Below are 20,196 nucleotides of genomic sequence, written 5' to 3'. Positions count from 1 at the left end.
GGAAATCGCTTTTTGGGCAAGTCTCTACCCTTCTCTGGGCCTCAGTCGGCTCCATCAGGATACAGAGGAGTTGAACTAGAAACGATCCCTAAGGTCCCTTCCAACTCTGACGCTCTCGGAGTCTAAGAATAGGGTTAAAGAGATTAGGGAACAGCGATAGCTTCCCCACCCTAGCAACTGCTGCTAGACAAGGGCCATCTCCTGGTAGAGGTAGAAACTCCTCCCTGAATCGGGGAGGTCTTTTGGCATCCCATCATGCATCGCGACTTTGCCTCTCTAGGAGGCACGTTTCGGCCTCCTTGACCACCACCTTCCCTTTGGATCCCGCCGGAGAGCGCTCCTCGTTCCTATGGCAACCGTGCCAGGTCCACGCGCAGACGGCGGGTGGCAAGGGTCAAAACAGATTCACAGAGTAGAAGACCTCGACTTGTACTGTCCTCGCCTTTGGTGCACCGGGCCTTTAAGTATCACGTGACTACCCTCCGGCTCGTTCCTTCTCTTTTCCCCTCCCCAGGCCCCGGCGAGCGCTGGTGTGGACCGGAGGCTCCCGGCCCGGCGGACTAACTGGAGCACGGACGCTGCAGCCGGTTAGGCCGGTGCCCTTTCCCGGTAACTCCTTCCCGGCGTGACGCGCGGAGCCGCGGACGCGGCGGGGCCGGGCAGGCTCAGGGACCTCCAGTCAGTTCTTCCTCGTTCCGGGTCCCCGCTGGGCCCGGGGAGAACCCGGAGCTGATAGGGCCAGACCCAGGGCTCTCGGGGGCGGCGAGGGATGCGGCTGTCTCCTGGAGGGTTGCGACGTTCGGCGGGAGCTCGAGGCGGGGCTCAGACCTAAGCATGTCTCTGGGAGCGTCTGCCTGGTCCTGGGGATACTGCCCGAGGGCGATACCTACCTGTTGGGCAGGTTGTTTCCTCTCCTGAGGCTGGCACGGTCGAGCTGTCAGCAAAAGAACACAGCGCCCCGGCACTTGGGCTCTCTAAGTGGAGGCGACTGACACAGTTGAATAAGGCACTGGTTGCACTGCATGGTAGAAAAAATAATGGTAATAAATACCGCTTATTGGCTGCTGACCCCGTGCTCAGTAAATCCTTTACCGTTTAACTCCCATGTCGAGCCTTTCAAGGTGGTATTATTTTCACCCATTTTATGAAGGAGGACACTGAGGCTTAGCAAGTTTTAAGTAATGTGTCCAAGGTCATAAAGCGATGGAGGACAGATCCCAATGTTAGTCTGATTCCAGAGTCTATGTGCTTAACTAATAGCTACATCGCCTTCTCAGTTTTTAGGTTTTTTATGTGTATTTTGTACGACAGACTAGATTATAGGTTGCCTTAACAAATAAGAAGCTTCTTTTTGTTTAAGGGTTTTATTCAGCGTGCTTTCCGTCCTAAACAGTGGCCATCAGATTAGTCTGGTGAAGACTCCGAGATAGCATTTAGACTCCCACTTGTCAGAATCCACACTGTTAGAGCTTTGCCTCCCTTAAGTAAGATATCACATTAGATGCTTGATCCCTAAGATGTTAGTGATTTGTGAGAACCCAAGATAAATATGGGGCTTCCCTGATGGCCCAGATGTTGAAGAATCTGCCTGCAATGCGGGAGACCTGGGTTCCATCACTTGGTTGAGAAGATCCCCTGAAGAATTCCATGGACTGTATAGTCCATGGGGTCACAGAGTTGGGACAGGACTGAGCAACTTTCACACACAAGATAAATATGACCTTTGAAAAATCATTGTGTGATATCACAAAGATCATGATCCTGGAGTGAAAATATGTCCGTGCAATGGAGCACTACCTTGTTAACTTGACAGGATTACTTCCAAAATCCACAGTGAATTCAGTCACTACCCTCAGCGGAGATGGAGCGTTAACATTTGAAGACCATACCTGGTCTACAATCTTTGCCATTAATGCCCCTCTGATGGCAAACTAAAACTCTTCTCACCACTTTTTTTCATCTGAGGTCTCCACTTATAATTACAGTATTGCTAGTGATTAAAGACAGCTTCCTGTTTTCCTGTTTGAATGGACATGGTGACAGTAGAATTGGGGCATGTGAAGTTGTAACTCCAGTTTTTGTTTTTGTTTTGTTTTGTTTTTTAATGTAACTCCAGTTTTATTTTAAGAGTATTTCACTTTCATCTTTGTACTTATTTAACTCCCAAGAACATCACAACTATCGTATTTTGTAGTTTTGCATATAGTAAATCTTACAATTTCATGAATTTATTTAGCAAGTGCTCAGTAAGGGATTCTCTAACCACGTATTTTAGGTTTAAACTGTTATTGTCAGACAACTTCCCCATTGGTCCAGTGGTTAAGGCTCTATGCTTCCTTTGCATGGGGTGCAGGTTCCATCCCTGGTTAGGGAGCTAATCCTACATACTGTGTGATGTGGCCAAAGAAATTTTGTAAATAAATAAAGATTAAACTGTTACTGTCATAATATGTGAAATAGTGTGTTAGAGATGTAGTTGCCTAGATTTCCCTATGTATGTTTTCTTGCATTTGCTTATTATTTCTTCATCTCATTTGTTTTCATTCTAATCCAAGGATTTTGGAGAGTTGCTATCTTATTGCTCGTCTCTTCGTCTGTAATAGTTCTTATTTGTGATATTCAAAAACAGTAGCAAGGGTGTTCATTTAAGAAGATGGGGTCAAACAGCTTGGTACTTTTCCTGCAAAATACCTTTGTTTTGTTTTTCATCTATACATCTTATACCTTTACATAAAAAATCAGACTGTCCAGATTTCTACCACTGAAACTTATTGCCTCTTCAATCATTTCAGCTCTGGAAAGGAAGAGAAATGGAAGTGAAAAAGTTGGGCATTTCCTGGCAATTCTTGATAGTTCTGGTTCTGATCCTGCAAATTCTGTCTGCGTTGGATTTTGACCCATACAGAGTCCTAGGGGTCAGCCGAACAGCCAGTCAGGCTGATATTAAAAAGGCTTATAAGAAGCTCGCCCGGGAATGGTAGGTGAAACAAAGAAATAGAAGTTTAAAATAAGCTAAGCAGTTTTAGCAGGAGAATGAAGCCTAAATTATGGTTAGCTTTTATTTGTCTCTGTTTCTGTGTTCATTAAATATATATGTTTGTGTCACATATTTTATATGGGAGAACGTATATTCATGTTATTCTATAATTTTTTAGAATCCAAAGCCCAGTTACTATGAAACCCCTTTTAGGAATTCTTTGGCTTAAAGAATTGCCTTGATGCTATTTGCTTATTTAATATTACAGTAAGTAGGAGGGAACTTTCATTAATAAATACATTTTAATATATATTATATAAATTATATGTACATATATATAATCAACAATAGATAAGCTGCCCTTCCCATGATACATTATTCATAAAGTAACTCTTCATGAGTATCATTGCTAAAGGGAACACTACCCAGTCCTATTCTCTAGATTAATTTCTAAGCTTAAAAAATTTTTTTTTATAGTAAGAGCTTTTTGCTGTCAATTTAAAGAGAATATTCAGGAACTGAGTACATTACTTAAAAAAATTATCATATAGAAAAGTCTTAATTTTTACCTGTAGATGTTGTGTATGCTAGGGAATATGCCAGTGTTTGTGATTTAGCAGAAAAGCAATGAATTTAAAGCTTATTTTGGACAAACATTATCAGTGCCGTGGACATGACAGAGTAGGAATGATGGATTATATAGCTGGAGGGGAGCCACAGGGGAAGGAAGGGACAGTGAAGACACAGGTGACAAAAGCTGGGTGAACCAACCGAGTAAAGAAAGTTAGGGATGGGAGCCATCGTCACACACCAATTGCGTGCTAGGCTCCAGGTTCTATACTGTTTTATCTCATTTAAGCCTTATGATTACCCCCATGAGGGCAGATATTGCTGGCCCTGTTTTTTGGGTGAGCAACTAGGCTCAGAGTTGGGAAGTCTGTATTACCTCTGGGTTCCATAGGTTGACCTTCTGTACCAGCAGGTTTATTGCTGTTTTGTTCTTTAATCACTTGCCCATCTGGGCAGAAGTGAGAGTGAGTGGGTTAGTCTGGGTGGGTAGGAAGTTAACACAGCAGCAGAGCTGCCACGTGCAGATGACAACACAGGCTGTGCCTGACTCTGCCTGTTACCATTATTCTTCAGTGAGAAGTGCATCTTAGTATCCAGTTGGTGGTGATAAAGGTGAAACGTAGTTTAAAATATACTTTTGAATGTTTTGAATATCTAACCATTTTAGACCATATTCATATCATGAGATACCCAGAATTGGATACTAAAAATGAAGTCTCTGATTGTGCATGGCCAGACTCCAGGGACTCCACAGCAAAGTCACTTTCTTTACTACATCATTTCAGTCTCCTGCCTCTTTGTATTTAAAGCAAAATACATAAATCTATGATTAAGTCATAAGGTAGCAACATTCTTTTTGATAGGGTATAGCCTTTAACAAAATTTTAAAAGCAAAAATGATAGCTTGGTTTTATGGATCCTATTAAAATGTATAGCTTTGACTTTTCTGTCTTCCAGAGCTGAAAAAGTTGTTACAATATTAATTAAATGAATCATATGCTTCACTTCCTTAATTAGATTCTCTTTAGGAGTATTATGTCACCATACATATAAACAAGCTATCATCTAGTGAAAGTCTACAATTTTACTTTACCCTTATATTTTCACTGTACTAGTATTTTCTGCTTTTTAGGTTCTGGTAATATTTTATCATTGAAACTGTTTGTTTCATTTCATAGTGGTTTCATATCCAATTGGCCCTCAAACAACATAGGTTTGAACTGTGCAGTTCATCTGAGCCCCCATGTTGTTCAAGGGTCACTTGTACACTGAAAAATAGCAGTTTCCTTGTTTGACTTTTCAGAATGAGCTACTCCATGGGGAATGGTTAATTATTGAATTCGATTTGTAGTTTTCCTCTGCTGTTTTATCACTTAATAGTATTTCTTACCCTGCTCAGGGCTTCCCTGGTGGCTCAGTGGTAAAGAATCTTCCTGCAGTACAGGAGATGCAGGTTCTATCCCTGGGTCGGGAAGATCCCCCGGCGTAGGGGGGCTACCTACTCCAGTTTTCTTGCTTGCAGAATCACTTAGACAGAGGAGCCTGATGGGCTATAATCTATGGGGCTGCAAAGAGTCAAACACAACTGAGCGATTAATGCTTACCCTGTTCAAGAGCTTTCTCTTTGCTTGGTGAAACCATTTTAAATTCCTTTTTAATCTCAGAAAAATGACATTTCTCTCCCAATAATTGTTTTATCATAAGTACTTTTCTTGTGTCACCTACATTGACAAAATAACTCCTCCAACCCCAAGAAAAAGGCATCATAAAATTTGATTTGAAGCAAATGGGTAAAACATGGTCAGTCCCCTAAACAGTAAATCGATTTGTCTGATACTTTATTATTTTTTTCTATCTTTGTTTTTATTCCCTTAAAGGTAGCACCATCGTTTTTATTCCCTATTGGTAGATGCCAAATGGATACCAAATACAAAATTTTCTTTGCTTTGAAATTTAAAAGTTGCATATTGTATTGTGGGCTTTCCTGGTGGCTCAGACAGTAAAGAATGTGCCTGCAATGCAGGAGATTGAGGTTCAGTCCCTGGGTCAGGAAGATCCCCTGGAGAAGGGAATGGCAACCCACTCCAGTATTCTTGTCTGGAGAATTCTGTGGACAGAGGAACCTGGCGGGCTACAGTCCATGGGGTCACAAAGAGTCAGACATGACTGAGTGACTAACGCTTTCACTTTCGTTATATTGTAGTCTTAAATATTACTTATACACTGAACATAGTATTGGATGGTGCTTTCCTAGAGGTGAATTTATCCTTTTCTAAATGTTTTCAACTTTGCAGTATTTTCCCATAATCAGGAAAATATTCCTTATAAGCTGAAACTGTCTTGTGGTTTCCTGCCTGTCCTTGGGCCTTGGCTTTCTCTGTTTCAGGATCTGTGGTTTTAATCCAGCCCCCAATACTCTCTCTTCGGCTCAATCTCCTTAAAAGCCCCTTCTTCCCTTCTCTTCCCCCGCCTACCAAGTTCTGTATGTTAAATCTACATTTGTACAATTGCATGATTTTTATCCTCTTAGCCTTTGCCCTAAGTTTGAATATTGAAAGCGCTTTTCTTTTTTCCTTTGGTCATCCGGAAACATATTTTGGAACCACCATCTTGTTTCCTTAAATCATTATTTTCATCACATTTAGCTGAGTTTTTTTCACACTAATATTCATAACAGGATTAAATACTCAAGGGAGGAACAATGTTTAAATTCACCAGCCAACAATTTGAAGTTCCTTTATTTTTAGAGAAGTCAGAATATTATAATTCAAATATGTTCCTGCTAGAATAAGTTAGTCAAGTTGTAAATTTCTTTATTCAAATGTACTTGGTACTGTTTTTAGTAGTCATTTGCTTCCCAGTGGATTGTTTCTCTTTCCAGAACCTTTGCTAGAAGAACTTTACTAGAAGTTAGCAGTAGTGATTATTAAAAAAAATAAGCTCTGAAATAGAATCTCTTAATAAAATGAACATTGAAAAATCAGTTGGTATAAAACACTAATTTAGATGTTAGAGAGTTCTAAGGAAGTAAAACCCGGCCCCTACTTTCCAAGACTTTAATATCGCCAAAGCTGAAATTGGTAAATGTAAGAATATTACAGAATAATATATGACAGCAAGATAGATACAGTTAATTGCCAGCTGTGTATAATAGCAAATGTTAGTTCCAATATTAGTTGAAATCACTTTGCATAAACTGTAGACTTTCCTCACATTTTTAAAACATGTGACCTTGAAATCATTATCCATTTGTAAATAAAAGGCAATGAAGCAGAATGGAATAACCAGGATAATATTGAAAATTAAAACGTTCTAATTTGAGCATCAGCAACAAGATACTGTTTGGAACATGGTTATTACTAAACAGATTCATGGAGTATCCTAAAAAGTGCTTTGTCCCCCTGAGTTGTCAGAAGAACCTACATTGATATCATTCTAACATTGGGATGAAATGCTGCCATCCTGGGAAACACAGTTGGTTCTTACTAATAAGTGACCTCAGCCTTGGGTTCCAGCAGTGTTCAGGAGCAGCGTAAAGACAGATACACATTCCACTCTTCCTCAGTGAAAGCCTGGAACACTGTCTGGTGCTTTGAAAATGTGTCCGGCTAAAGCACTGTGGGAAGAAATGGCCTGTTTCACAGTTTCATTTACTGTAGTCATGTGAAGCGACTAATTGCTTCTCCCACTTATTTTGAAGGAACTGTTCTAGCAAAATGCCCTTCCATTTGCCTCTAATGTAGTGAACTCTGTGTACGAGGATGTTAATTAACCACGTATAAACATTGAATCCACATTCACCACCTGCCCATTTGTGTTTCAGGCATCCTGACAAAAACAAAGATCCTGGAGCAGAAGACAAGTTCATTCAAATTAGCAAGGCTTACGAGGTATCGTGTCAAACTTTGTGATGCTTCTTTTGGCTTTTGTAAAATTTATCTTAGATGATCAGTTTTGTAAAGTCCTCTTGGAAAGGGTATGTTCCCCGTGCCCTTGACCCAGTCTAGGTAGTGGTAGAGACAGCATTTTTGACCACATCCAATTTGTTGAAACCAGTGCCTACACACACTGCTCTTGGAGAAACTGCCCTATTTTAAAGGCTTTCATTGACATTTTAGAGTAACCTTGAGTGTCTACTTCCTTATGTTACATACTCAATTTGGCAGCACAGGAGATTCGGGTTTGATTCCTGGGTGGAAAAGATTCCCCTGGAAGAGGAAACAGCAACCCACTCCACTATTCTTGCCTGGAGAATCCCATGGACACAAGGAGCCTGGTGGCCTACAGTTCATGGGGTTGCAAAGAGTCGGACATGACTTAGTGACTGAGCACATATGCATACTAGAAACTTACATTAAAGAAACATAGACCAGTTTGCCTGTATTTATTAAAGTGACTCAAGGTTACAAATACATTTAAACACGAGGTTTTTAACAGTTTTCCAACGTATCAGCTTAAGTAAGTTGGCGTGGAATATGTAAGAAAGATAAATCCATGGCTTCCTGATTTGTGTTAAGTAATGTTCTTCAACAGAAAGTTTTTAGCTCATGGAATGATGCTTCATCCTAAAATAGGTTCTTGAATTAGACTTCAAAGTTATTTCTCATTAAGAGTCAGCTAACATACAATCACAGAATTCAACCCTATGGCTACTTTTTGGTGTTCACAACTTTTCATGCATTTGTTTGAATGAATTATTCCAACTTAGATGATATGACTAAGTCAACATTCTCATGGCTGAGCCCTAATGGTCAAAGTTATGTTAAATTTAAGACTTCCCTGTCTATCCAGTGGTTAGGATTTCACACTCTCACTACCAAGTGCCTGAATTCAGTCTCTAGTCAGAGAACTAAGATCCAACAAGCCCCATGGCACAGCAAAAAAAGAAAAAAAAAGTTTTCTAATTTATTGATGTGTTTAGTATTATGATAGTTCAGAATCTTTAAAGCCAAGATGAGCCTGAGTAGCTAGCTACACAGTTGAAGTATTTTGATCTTGAAATACTCAATTTTCCTATTAAGAGAAGAGTTTTACAGTATGTTGAGTGACTGCATTTAAAATATCAAATTGTGTTGTATCTTTACATTTATTTTCTTCCTTTATCTTCAGAGGTGTTTACAGGAAAGTCCTTTGTGTGGCCCTTTTTTTGCTGTTTTATTTTCTGGATTTCTTATTTTCTTCCCCTTTCTTTGTAGATTCTTTCCAATGAAGAAAAGAGATCACATTATGACCACTATGGAGATGCTGGGGAGAGCCAGGGCTACCAGAAGCAACAGCAGCAGCGAGAGTATCGCTTCCGCCACTTCCACGATAATTTTTATTTCGACGAATCTTTTTTTCACTTCCCTTTTAATTCCGAACGGCGGGACTCAATTGATGAGAAGTATTTATTGCACTTTTCACACTATGTGAATGAAGTGGTTCCAGACAGCTTCAAGAAACCCTACCTCATTAAGATCACCTCAGACTGGTGCTTCAGCTGTATCCACATTGAGCCTGTCTGGAAAGAAGCAGTTCAAGAACTTGAAGGTTTGGGTAAGAGCATTTTATTCCTTGGAAGACATTTATAAAGAGAAGGTGACTTTTATGTCTCTTGAATTTCTTGGGATATTGGAGAGAAGTAACAGTTAGTGCGATTTCTCTTCAGAAATTCATGGTGACTGGGGTTTTCCGGGGACACATTTTCAGAGAGAAAATGGGTAAGCCACTTTCATTCTGCATTACTAACTTGAAGTCTGTATAGTCTCCTGACATCTAGTTGAGGGCCTAATATAGAGGAGAAACTTCAAAATTATTGGTTGAACAGAGCAGCCCTCAAGTACTAGTCTTCGTGGTGGTCGGTTATCCTTATGGTATTTGTGAGTTCACTCTGTATATTGATTTGCTAGGGGACCCATAACAAAATACCACAGACAGGGTGGCTGAAACAGCAGAAATTTATTTTCCCATAGTTCTCAAGGTTAAAAGTTCAAGATCGAGGTGTCAACAGGTGTGCTGTCCTGTGAAGCCTGTCTTATTGGCTTGCAGGTAGCCAGCTTCGTCTGTGTCTGTGTGTTTGGGTCTGGTATCTCATACTCTCTTTCTATGACCCTGTGGTTAGTCACTCATCATGTCCAACTCTTTGCAACCTCATGGACTATATAGCCCATCAGGCTCCTCTGTCCATGGGATTCTCCAGGCAAGAATACTGGAGTGGGTTACCATGCCCTCCTCCAGAGGATCTTCCCAACCCAGGGATGGAGCTCAGGTCTCCCTCAAACCCTGTTTTAACTCGGTTACCCCTTTAAAGGCCCCATCTCCAAATATAATCACATTCAGAAGTACTGGGGATTAGAGGATCAACCTGTGCATTTTCGGGGCAAATAGCTCCGCCTATAACAAATAATATTCTAATTTTCATAGGTTACCACTCTCCATCACAGATTAGCCTTTCTTTTGTTCAGAGATATCACTTAGCTCCAGGAAAATTTTAGTTATCCAGGGAGGGTATTTACTTTAATAACATAAAAGCTGGAATTACTGAATTAAATGCGTGTCTGTTTTATAGGCATTAGCAGGCCTACTTATACTTATTTTTTCATTTTTGGCTGCACAATATGGCTTGTGGGATCTTAGTTTCCCAACCAGGGATAGAACCCACAATCCCTGTATTGGAAACCCAGAGTCTTAACTACTGAACCACCAGGGAAGGCCCAGGTCTTTTTTTTTTTTTTAACATGGGTTTATTTGGCTGTGTTGGATCTTAATCGCAGCTCTCGGGCTTTTCGTTGCAGCACGGAGGCTCCAGAGCATGGAAGCTCGGTAGTTGCCCTGCACAGTCTTAGTTGCTCCATGCCATTTGAGATCTTAGTTCCCTGACCTGTGTCCCCTGCATTGGAAGGCAGATTCTTAACCACCAGGGAAGTCACTGGCACAGTGATTCCCAGCCTTTTTGGCAAGAGGGACTGGTTTCATGGCAGACAGTTTTCCCATAGACTGAGAGAGAAGAAGCGAGGATAGTTTCAGGATGATTCAAGGGCATTACATTTATTGTGCACTTTTGAGCTTGTTTTCCTGCAACTGGATGATCCCATCTGGGGGTAATGGGAGAGCAGTGGGGAACGATTATAAATACAGATGAAGCTTTGCTTGCTTGCTCACCCACTGCTCACCTCCTGCTGTGTGGCCTGGTTCCTAATAGGCCACAAATTGGTACCGGTTCATACCGGTCCACGGCCTGGGGATTGGGAACCCCTGCCCTAGCAGACCTATTCTTGAGTAACTAGAAAGGGACTAACAGCCAGAGGGGCTGAGAGGCCCTGGTTGCTCTGGAGAACATGCACCACTGAAAGTCACCAGTTCATTTATTCTGAAACAGAACATTTCAACCTGCTGTTCAGGGGCACTCAGGTGCTCAGATATGCCATAATGCTTTCCTGCGATGGAATCAAGAAGTTCTTAGAAGTTGAGCAACATGTGGTTTAGCACGTGGTCTCACATGTGATGAGCAGTAGATTTTTGCTGTGGTGCCTGATGAATAAATGAGGGCCCCAGGTGAGCTGTCAGATTGGACAGCTTCTTCATCACACAACACAGTCACACTTTGTGCCATGCGGGGTGATGTGCTGGAAACCATTTAACCTCTTCAGTCCAGGAGCTGACCTTAAGATCCCAGAGCAGAACATAGACACTGGACCATTGCATAATTTAGAATGGTAATGCATGTACACCAAGGTCAGATCAGAGCCAACAGGTGAACTTACACTACGTGAGACAGCATAGCATAGTGATCACTGTCATGACCACATGCCTTGGAGTCAGATGCACCAGTTTTCAGATCACAGATGTGTCATTTATAACACTTTGTGTCCTTGGACAGATTACTTAGCCTCAGTTTCTTCAGCTCTAAATTGGAGTTATAATGTCAAACCAACAGGATTGTTATGAATATTAAATGAGAAAAGCATATATTAAGTGCCTGATACATATTGAATACTTAAAGGTCCATCTAGTCAAGGCTATGGTTTTTCCAGTAGTCATGTATGGATGTGAGAGTTGGACTATAAAGAAAGCTGAGCGCAGAAGAATTGATGCTTTTGAGCTGTGGTGTTGGAGAAGACTCTTGAGAGTCCCTTGGACTGCAAGGAGATCCAACCAGTCTATCCTTAAGGAAATCAGTCCTGAGTGTTCATTGGAAGGACTGATGTTGAAGCTGAAACTCCAATATTTTGGCCACCTGATGTGAAGAGCTGACTCATTTGAAAAGACCATGATGTTGGGAAAGATTGAAGGCAGGAGGACAAGGGGACGACAGAGGATGAGATGGTTAGATGGCATCACCAGCTCAATGGACATGAGTTTGGGTAAACTCCAGGAGTTGGTGATGGACAGGGAGTCCTGGCGTGCTGCGGTTCATGGGGTCGCAAAGAGTCAGACACGACTGAGTGACTGAACTGAACTGAATCAATGAGCTTTAGAGAATTTTTGATTAACTGAGTTTTCTGGTTTACCAGCATTAAGTTTTTGAAAGCACCTATTTTGCAAATTCCTTTTAAAAAATCTTTTCTAAATGTTAGTTTTCTATAGCTCACAGACTGTAAAGCACTGAATTTTACCTTATTTTTAGCTAAGTCTTGAAAGATTATTAGAAGTTGTGTACTCAGTCACTTAATCATGTCCAGCTCTTCACGACCCCATGAACTGCAGCCCGCCAGGGTCCTCTACCCATGGGATTTTCCAGGCAAGAATACTGGAGTGGGGTGCCATTTCCTCCTCTAGGGGATCATCCCAACCCCGGGATTGAACCTGCGTCTCTTGCATCTTCTGCATGGGCAGGCTCGGGTTCTTTATGACTGGTGCCACCTGACTGGACAGGAAGCGGAGTAACATTCAGGCAAGAGGGAACAATGCAGGCAGGGAAGCAAAGAGCCAGCAGCGGGGGGTGACTGAGTGCAGATGAGAGGGGGGAAAGCAGGAGGAGCAACCTGGGAGTCAGGTGGTAAGAAGCCTTCAAGTCCAGGCCAAGGAAGCTGGCCTTTACTTTACAGTATGTAATAGAGCCAAGAATGGTCCTATCAGATCTGTGCTTTAGAAAGCTAGCTGTTCAAGCTGCATGAGGGACAAACTAAAGAAGGTGAGAACAGAGGCAGCAAGGTTACCAGTCCTGGCAAGGCAGCAGCCATTGGCCTGAGCTCGGTCAGTAGGAACAGAGGGGGAACAGGTATCGGATATTTCAAGGGAAGGATCATAGAAGGACCTGGCACCTGGGCACCATTTGAATGTAAGAACTGAGGAAAAGAGGGGGGGGGGGCAAAATGGACTCTGCATTCTCACTTGAGCTACTGGTGGGCAGAGGATACAGGGAAGGGTTGAATTGGGAGAAGTTGTTCTGAATAATGATTGCGGTTTGGACTACCAAGTGTGGTGACATGACACTAATAATATAAGCATAATAATCAGTGAAATATTGTTGCTGAACCACAAAAAGACACTGGGATTCTTGGCCTCCAGAGAAGAATTCAATCTGGCACTAGAGACGAGGCTTGATCGCTCAGAGCTTTGTGTAATAAAGTTTTATTAAAGTATAAAGGAGATAGAGAAAGCTTCTGACATAGGCATCAGAAGCAGGCAGAAGGAGTACCCCCTTGCTAGTGTTAGCAATGGAATTATATACTCTCTAGTTATTACAGTGAATCAAAAGAATGTCTGGAGGTTCTAAGGACCTCACTAAACCTACTCCCATAATTTACATTTTAAGATAATAGGATTAGCCAGAAAGTTTTTTCTAGAGACTGTCCTCAGGCAGGATACTTTACTGTTATATAATCCTAAGGAATGTAGAGGGACAAAAAAGTTTGTCCTTTCTTCCTCCTTGAGAATACCAGATCCCTCTCTCCTTGGGAACCCCTAGACTTCTTATCAACCTGCCTAGGAAATGACTGTCTCAATAGCTTGTGTTATTACTGTATGTCAAGCACTAATGTAAGTGTCAACTCATAAACAACTATTTGAGGAGAGTGCTGTCATCATCTCTCTTTTATAGAGATTTGGCTCATTTTGGTACCTCTTCCAAGGTCCCACAGTTGGTATATGGCAGAGCTGGGATTCAAACCCAGGGAGACTGGCTCTGTAATCCACGTGGTGAACATGATGCTCTACTGCTTTTCAGGATCCTTAAATCTGTAATGATTGAAGGTCTTGCCATCCTTTGGGATTGTTGTGCTCTATAATCCTAAATTAAGAAATTTTTAAATCATGAAATTAAAAAATGCTTGCTTCTTGGAAGGAAGGCTACAATAAACCTAGACAGCATATTAAAAAGCAAAGACATCACTTTGCCAACAAAGGCCCGTATAGTCAAAAGCTATAGTTTTTCTAGTAGTCATGTATGGATGTGAGAGTTGAAACATAAAGAAGGCTGAGCACCAAAGAATTGATGCTTTTGAATTGTGATACTGGAGAAAACTCCTGAGAGTCCTTTGGACAGCTTAGAGATCAAATGAGTCAGTCCTGAAGGAAATCAACCCTGAATATTCATTGAAGGCTTGATGGTAAAACTGAAGCTCCAATACTTTGGCCACCTGATGTGAAGAGCCAACTCATTTGAAAAGACCCTAATGTGGGGAAAGATTGAAGGCAAAAGAAAAAGAGGGTGGCACAGGATAAGATGGTTAGATAGCATCACTGACTCAACGGACATGAATTTGAGCAAACTTCAGGAGATAGTGGAAGACAGTGTGCTGTAGTCCATGGGTCGCAAAGAGTCCAACATGACTTAGCAACTGAACAACAAATAATCCTAATAAGTCGGGACTCAAAATGACAAGGATGGAAGAAGATGGATTTAGATTCATAGAAGTAATGTTTAAGAGTATTTAATCTGTTCTGCACGTCACCTCCGAAGTCCCCTAGAAAGCGGATTTTGACTAAATGTATTAGATCAGTTTAGTTTTCCTCTTTGGATCATTCAGATTCATTGCAGATCTTGGTTACAGTTGGGTTATACTGAGATGAGATCCTGACAATATCCATGGCCACTCCAAGCAAGGCAGTGTTATCCTTTAAGACAGTTACTGCAGAAAATGTTTCTATTCTGAGTTGACAGAAAAAGCAGACAGTCTTAAAGATTAACTGTGATCTAGGGAAGCCTGGACATTATCTCAAAATAACATAAAATGCCTGAATTGCAGTAAATGAAGGAAATGAAACAGTTCCACCCAGAGAAGAACTGTTGTAGCTGTTTAGGTGGAATCTACAGTCATGCCATTTGGTAATAACTAGTGTGCAGAGGCAGACCACGTTTATAAACAGCCATGCTGTGGAGGAAGGCCCACAAACAGTCAGCTCTGCCCTTGACCTTGAGGATCTAACTCTTACTGGGAAGAGAAAACAGATACCCAGGAAATTCACAGCAGCCTCACACGTGCAAGTACAGAATAGTACAGTACTATAGGAGTAAGTAGAAAATGATAAGGAATTCATTCCATGTTCTCATTTAAGACATTTGTCTTGGGAATACCCTGGCAGTTCAGTGGTTAGGACTTGGCACTTTCACTGCCAAGGCCCAGGTTCAGTCCCTGGCCAGGGAACTAAGTCCTGCAAGCCACATGGCACAGCCAAAAAAAACCTGTTTTCTTAATGGACCAAGTACTATATTACACTAATAAGTCTTTTTGTTTGCTTGTTTTGTTTTTTAGCATTTTACTTATTTTGCATTGTGCTAAATACTGTGGATTGTCTTTATTCCCAGAGTAACCCAATGAAAGAGAGACTATGATTATGCCTGTTTCACAGATGAGGGAAGTGAGGCTCAGGAAGGTTAAGGAACAAGTGAGGTCACACTGTTCATAACCCACAGTGTTAAGGTATGGACCTTAACCACTTAGCCACTGTGCCGCACTGCTCAGAAATAAGTAAAACCTAGTCCTCACACCCAGGAAGCGCACATAAGAGACAGACCTGAATCATCGAGGCATACACAGTGCCCCCTGGGAAGTGCCAACAGTTACCAGGGTATCAAGAAAATTGGTGTCTTGAAATCAGATGTCATTTTAGGGAAACCCAATTTGGATGATCATGCAGTATTTATCCACCATGAGACTTTTTATTTTAAAAGAATAATTTCTCTCTTTCAAGGAGTTATTCCTAAAAATAGCTAAGTGTGTGACAACTTCTTTTGTGTAGAAAAAGGGTCTGCTTAGATACTGGTTAAAGTTTGGTTTTATTTTCTCCTACTGAAACTCCATGTTCTTCATTTTGTGTTACTTCACATCATTTTGCATCTTAGTAGTTTATCGACAGATTTGTTTTTAGCCAGATTTGACAGTGTCGTGTTCTTCCAGTTGGCTCTGTACCATCCCTTTAGGCATATGGAAAAGTTGAAAGATGAATATCTGTATGCAATAGAAAGGGAGATGAGAGAATTTCCCTAAAAAATGGGATATATATTTAAGATGGCATAATAAAAGCAAATATAATTTGATGCCTCAAAGTAGAGATGTTTAGTACTTTACGGAAAAAGCTCTCTTACAAACTCAAAAAGAGGAGAAAGTATTTATATTTTTATTCCCCAGGATCTGCAAATTAGCCAGGAACATCGATCCATAGAAAAACCAAATGGTTCTGAAAAAAAAGTGACATACACTTTGCCTTTCTTTTAAATTTGCAACTCAAATTTGTCTAGAGACTGGTGTGTCCTTGTCATCCAGCCAGGTTATGCTGACTCAAGAATAGATGAGCTGCGCTTCTGTTGGCCCAGCTGAGCTTGCTTTATGAACCCAGAACGTTGGAGTGCAGAGAGTTTGAAGGCAAGAGGAGTCATAAACACTGTTGTGCACTGTGATTCAGAGACTAAGTCATCACCAGTCATCACAGTCATTTCCCAGCCTGAATCTCAGGGAGAAAACAGTGCTGCCAACTTTTCTGACTCTTCCTTCCCAGCTTGGATGGGGAGCGAGGGAAGGATTAGGGTCTGGACTTCAGAGAATTTTTGAATTCCTGTTATATTCTTAAATATCTTTTCAGGAGGAAAAATGCCACAACTTTAAATATCAATTGTGTATCATTCTTTATTCTACTGTAATTATGTGATAATTAATCTATAGGAAAGAAGTAGCATTCTTCCAGAATTTAGAAATGGGATGATAATATTAAGAATCGAAGTGCTTTATAGAAATGATCCAAAGAAATAGCCTTTATAGGCTGAGGAAAGCTACAGTGAAGGTGATGTAGGTAATTCCAAGAACTCAGTGGTAATTTTAAGTAAGAGAAATGAAGCCGATCACTTGTATTCTGTTTTAACCAGAAAAAAGCTATATTGATGGGAGTATAGGAACGTGTGGGGAAGATGACATAAAGAGTGAGAGTGTGGCCTGGTTTATCCCACTCCACGTAAGAGAGAGAGTTCTGTGGAGGTTATAATTCCACTCACGTGAGAGACAGTCTGTAGATCAGACTTCACATGGTCTAGATGAAATAATACTTGATAATAATAGTTCTAATTAACTAGGCACCTGCAATATTACAGGCTCTGGACTAGGTTCTTTTTTATATTGCCTTAACCAAAAAGTTTGTTTGGGTTTCCCATAACATCTCGTAGAAAAACCAAAGTGAACTGTTTGGCCAACTCAGTGTGTCATTTAATCCTCACAACAATTTATCTTCATTATTCAAATAAGGAAACTGAAGCTCAGAGACATTAAATGACTTGCCTGAGATTGCACACCTAATGGGTAGCAGAGCTGGGGTTTGAATCTGGTTCTGACTTTGAATACTTTATTCAAAGTATTTACTTCATTTACTTGTTTTTAAAAAATTGAATGATGACTAAGTGGCAGGAACTATTCCAGATACTAAGGGTTATAAAGCAGTAAACAAAATGCCCCAAGCCCCTATGTTCATAGAGCTTATATTCTAGTGAAGAGACACAAAGAAACAAACAAAATATACAATCTGTCAGCTGGTTTGTAGAGTATGATTTAAAAAAAAAAAAAAGGCTGGGCTCTAGGGAATGCCAGGGTGAGAGTCTTCAGTTTTAAATCAGGAAGCAATAAGACTTCCCTGGTGGTCCAGTGGTTAAGACTCCTTGCTTCCACTGCCGGGAACATGGATTTGATTCCTAGTTAGGAAACTAAGATCCCACTTGCCTCACGATGCAGCCAAAAAAAAATCCAGCAGAAGAGGAAGATCTCACTGAGCAGGCATCCTGCAGGGGCTGAAAGAATGAGCTTCAAGAATATCGGAGGGGAGAGTGGGGTGAACAGCAATCTCAAAAGATCTCTTCAGTTTCCTTTGCTCTCCCAAGACTGCCTGCTTCTCCTGTCCTGATTCTGGGCCCACCAGCCACCATTCTGATTACTGATTCTAGTCCCAAAGTCTGGTAGGGAGCCCCTCTGAATAGCTACTGGAAAGCCATATTCTCCAGAATCAGTTTAATATGGTGGCTTCTGGCCTATATAGCAGTCCCTGGTAAGGTCCTTGGTGGTGAGTCCATCTCTAAGAATTTGATCCCTCCAGCATTCAGAACCTAGTGGTAGAACCTACTGGGGATAGGAAGGAACCAGGCTTTGCGGTCAACTGCAGGTCAGCTTTGAACCAGTTCAACTCTTGGTCCTACTGTACACTAACTGTGATTCCAGGAAGGTTTCCTCAGCCTCTCCAAATGCCAGCTTGCTCGTCCATGAAGATGACAATGCCTACCACTCGGGGTTTGCTGGTGTGAACAGTGATAACATCTTTAAAGCTGTAGGCATGCTGCCTAACTTGGAAAGGGCTCAAGACATGCCAAGTTGGCTGCATGAGGGGAGAGCAGTTTTCAACATGGGAGCTGCTTGGTCTCATTGAGAAGGACTTGCAGTTGTTGAAGGAGTCAGCTACTCAGATGTCCAGAGATGTGCCCTCCAGGCAGAAGGACCAGCCAGTGCTGAAACCAAAGGCAGGAACCTGCCAGTGTGTTTCCAGAAGAGCAGGGATACTAGGGGCGGGAGTAAGTGACCGTGAGGAGTGGGAGAGGAAGGGGGCCAATGGCCAAATCACAGAGGGTCTTGTCAGCCTTGGTGAAGACTGACTTTTATTCTGAGTGAAATGGGGAGTTTGTGCCAAATTTGGGCAGAGGAGTGACATGATCTGTTGTTTATGTTTTAGAAGGGACCGTCTGGCCACCGTACTGAGGACAGAAAGTGTGGGGGGACAAGGAGAAACAAGACACCATTGAGGAGGTTATTACAGCAGCTTGGGGGAGAGAGAGAAAGATGACTGAGAGGGTACAGTGCAAGTGGAGAAAAACAGTTGAATTCCTACTGTATTTTGAAGACAGAACCAACTGGACTTGCTGACAGACTGGATGTGGGGTGTGAGAGATGAGAGGAGTCAAAGATGACCCTTAAGACAAAAGTTCTGAGTAATAGGAAGGAACCACCATCGATGGAAATGGTGAAAGCCTGGGTGGAACAGGTTTGAGAAAGAAGATGAGGGGTTTGTTTTTGAAACTTAGAAGTCTGTTAGACATCCCAGGGAAAAAAGAATATTTACTGGCTATTAACATTTAATGTATCTCCAATGTTTAGCAAAGAATCTAGCCCTCCAAATATATTGTTTGAATGAAAGACAAGAAAAGTTATTCAAACACTAAGTGAAATAGGTATCAGATGATCCCATTTTATTTTATGTGTATACAAACACGCATACACACTTATTTGTATAAGAAAAGATACGAACAGATACCAAAATATTAGCAGTAGTTATATGGGATATGGCCTAATGATTTTACCTAATCTCTCTCTTTGAGAATCTGTATAACATCTCTATAAAATAAAAGGGAGACATGCTCTGAAGAGTGAGAAGACTGATTCTAGCTTATCAACAAATCCTAGGGTTTTTTCAACCATTGCCAAGCCGACAAACCCTTGAATTGTTTACAGATGGTGTCCTTTATGAATAGGACCATTGTGGACAGGTTGTTCTTTTCTTTTGAAGTATTTCTTCTTGATCTACTCCCAAAAATAGAAACAACAGACTAAAAGATAAAAAGATTTGTAGCTCTTCTTAAACACTGCCAGATGGCTTTGCAGAAAAATTGAACCAATTTAGAATTTCAACAGTGCAGGGATGCTAGACAGTCTGTCGGGAAAGATATCCCCTCCTACTAAGTCAGAATTTTAGTTTCACACCAGAAAATTACTTAGCAACACTTTTTCACCTGCCACGAGGGCATAAAAGGCCTTCATGAAGGTCTTTTGTATTTTTCAGGCGTAGGAATTGGCGTGGTCCACGCTGGGTACGAGCGACGCCTGGCCCATCACCTGGGAGCGCACAGCACACCCTCGATCCTAGGAATCATAAATGGGAAGGTCTCCTTCTTCCACAATGCAGTCGTCAGTGAGAACCTGTGGCAGTTTGTAGAGAGTCTGCTTCCAGGGAACTTGGTGGAGAAAGTAAGTATGTGGCTTAGAAGTAGTTTAAGAGCACCTAGGATTGCTGGCTGCTCTGAACTTGACCCATGGTCATCCTCAGACCTGAGTTTCCTTTTGAGCAGGACAAGACACATATTAATTATTTGCTCAGACTAAATCATTTAAATGAAGTCTTCTAGAGGCTGAAAACTGAAATAGGTGAAGTAGAGAGACTGAAAGGATTATCCCTGTTACAACCACTGGGAAGACTGATGCTTTCGT

The 20,196-nt window shown here is 41.4% G+C and overlaps 1 protein-coding gene and 1 non-coding gene across 3 annotated transcripts in view; both read left to right on the top strand.

The window, feature by feature from the left end:
• Positions 1-269: 269 nt before the first annotated feature.
• Positions 270-20,196, top strand: part of DNAJC16 (DnaJ heat shock protein family (Hsp40) member C16) — a 39,749-nt gene continuing 19,822 nt past the window's right edge. Inside the window, exons 1-5 of one of the 2 annotated variants that reach the window (XM_019976405.2) lie at positions 270-609; positions 2,793-2,977; positions 7,371-7,437; positions 8,743-9,082; positions 19,772-19,956. In XM_019976405.2, the coding sequence (XP_019831964.2) occupies positions 2,811-2,977; positions 7,371-7,437; positions 8,743-9,082; positions 19,772-19,956 (759 nt within the window). In that variant the 5' untranslated portion in view covers positions 270-609; positions 2,793-2,810. Of the gene's footprint in view, positions 610-644; positions 1,041-2,792; positions 2,978-7,370; positions 7,438-8,742; positions 9,083-19,771; positions 19,957-20,196 lie in introns of those variants that run through there. The other variant, XM_019976404.2, reaches the window with a different exon arrangement.
• On the top strand, positions 15,043-15,114 carry TRNAE-UUC (transfer RNA glutamic acid (anticodon UUC)). The gene has a single exon. It is a non-coding gene; the product is annotated as a tRNA-Glu (tRNA).

Source organism: Bos indicus, chromosome 16 (assembly GCF_029378745.1).
Source record: "Bos indicus isolate NIAB-ARS_2022 breed Sahiwal x Tharparkar chromosome 16, NIAB-ARS_B.indTharparkar_mat_pri_1.0, whole genome shotgun sequence".
In the NCBI taxonomy this organism is placed as follows: domain Eukaryota; kingdom Metazoa; phylum Chordata; class Mammalia; order Artiodactyla; family Bovidae; genus Bos; species Bos indicus.
Note: the sequence above shows the minus strand (reverse complement) of the source record. Positions and strands in the feature narration are given on the sequence as shown.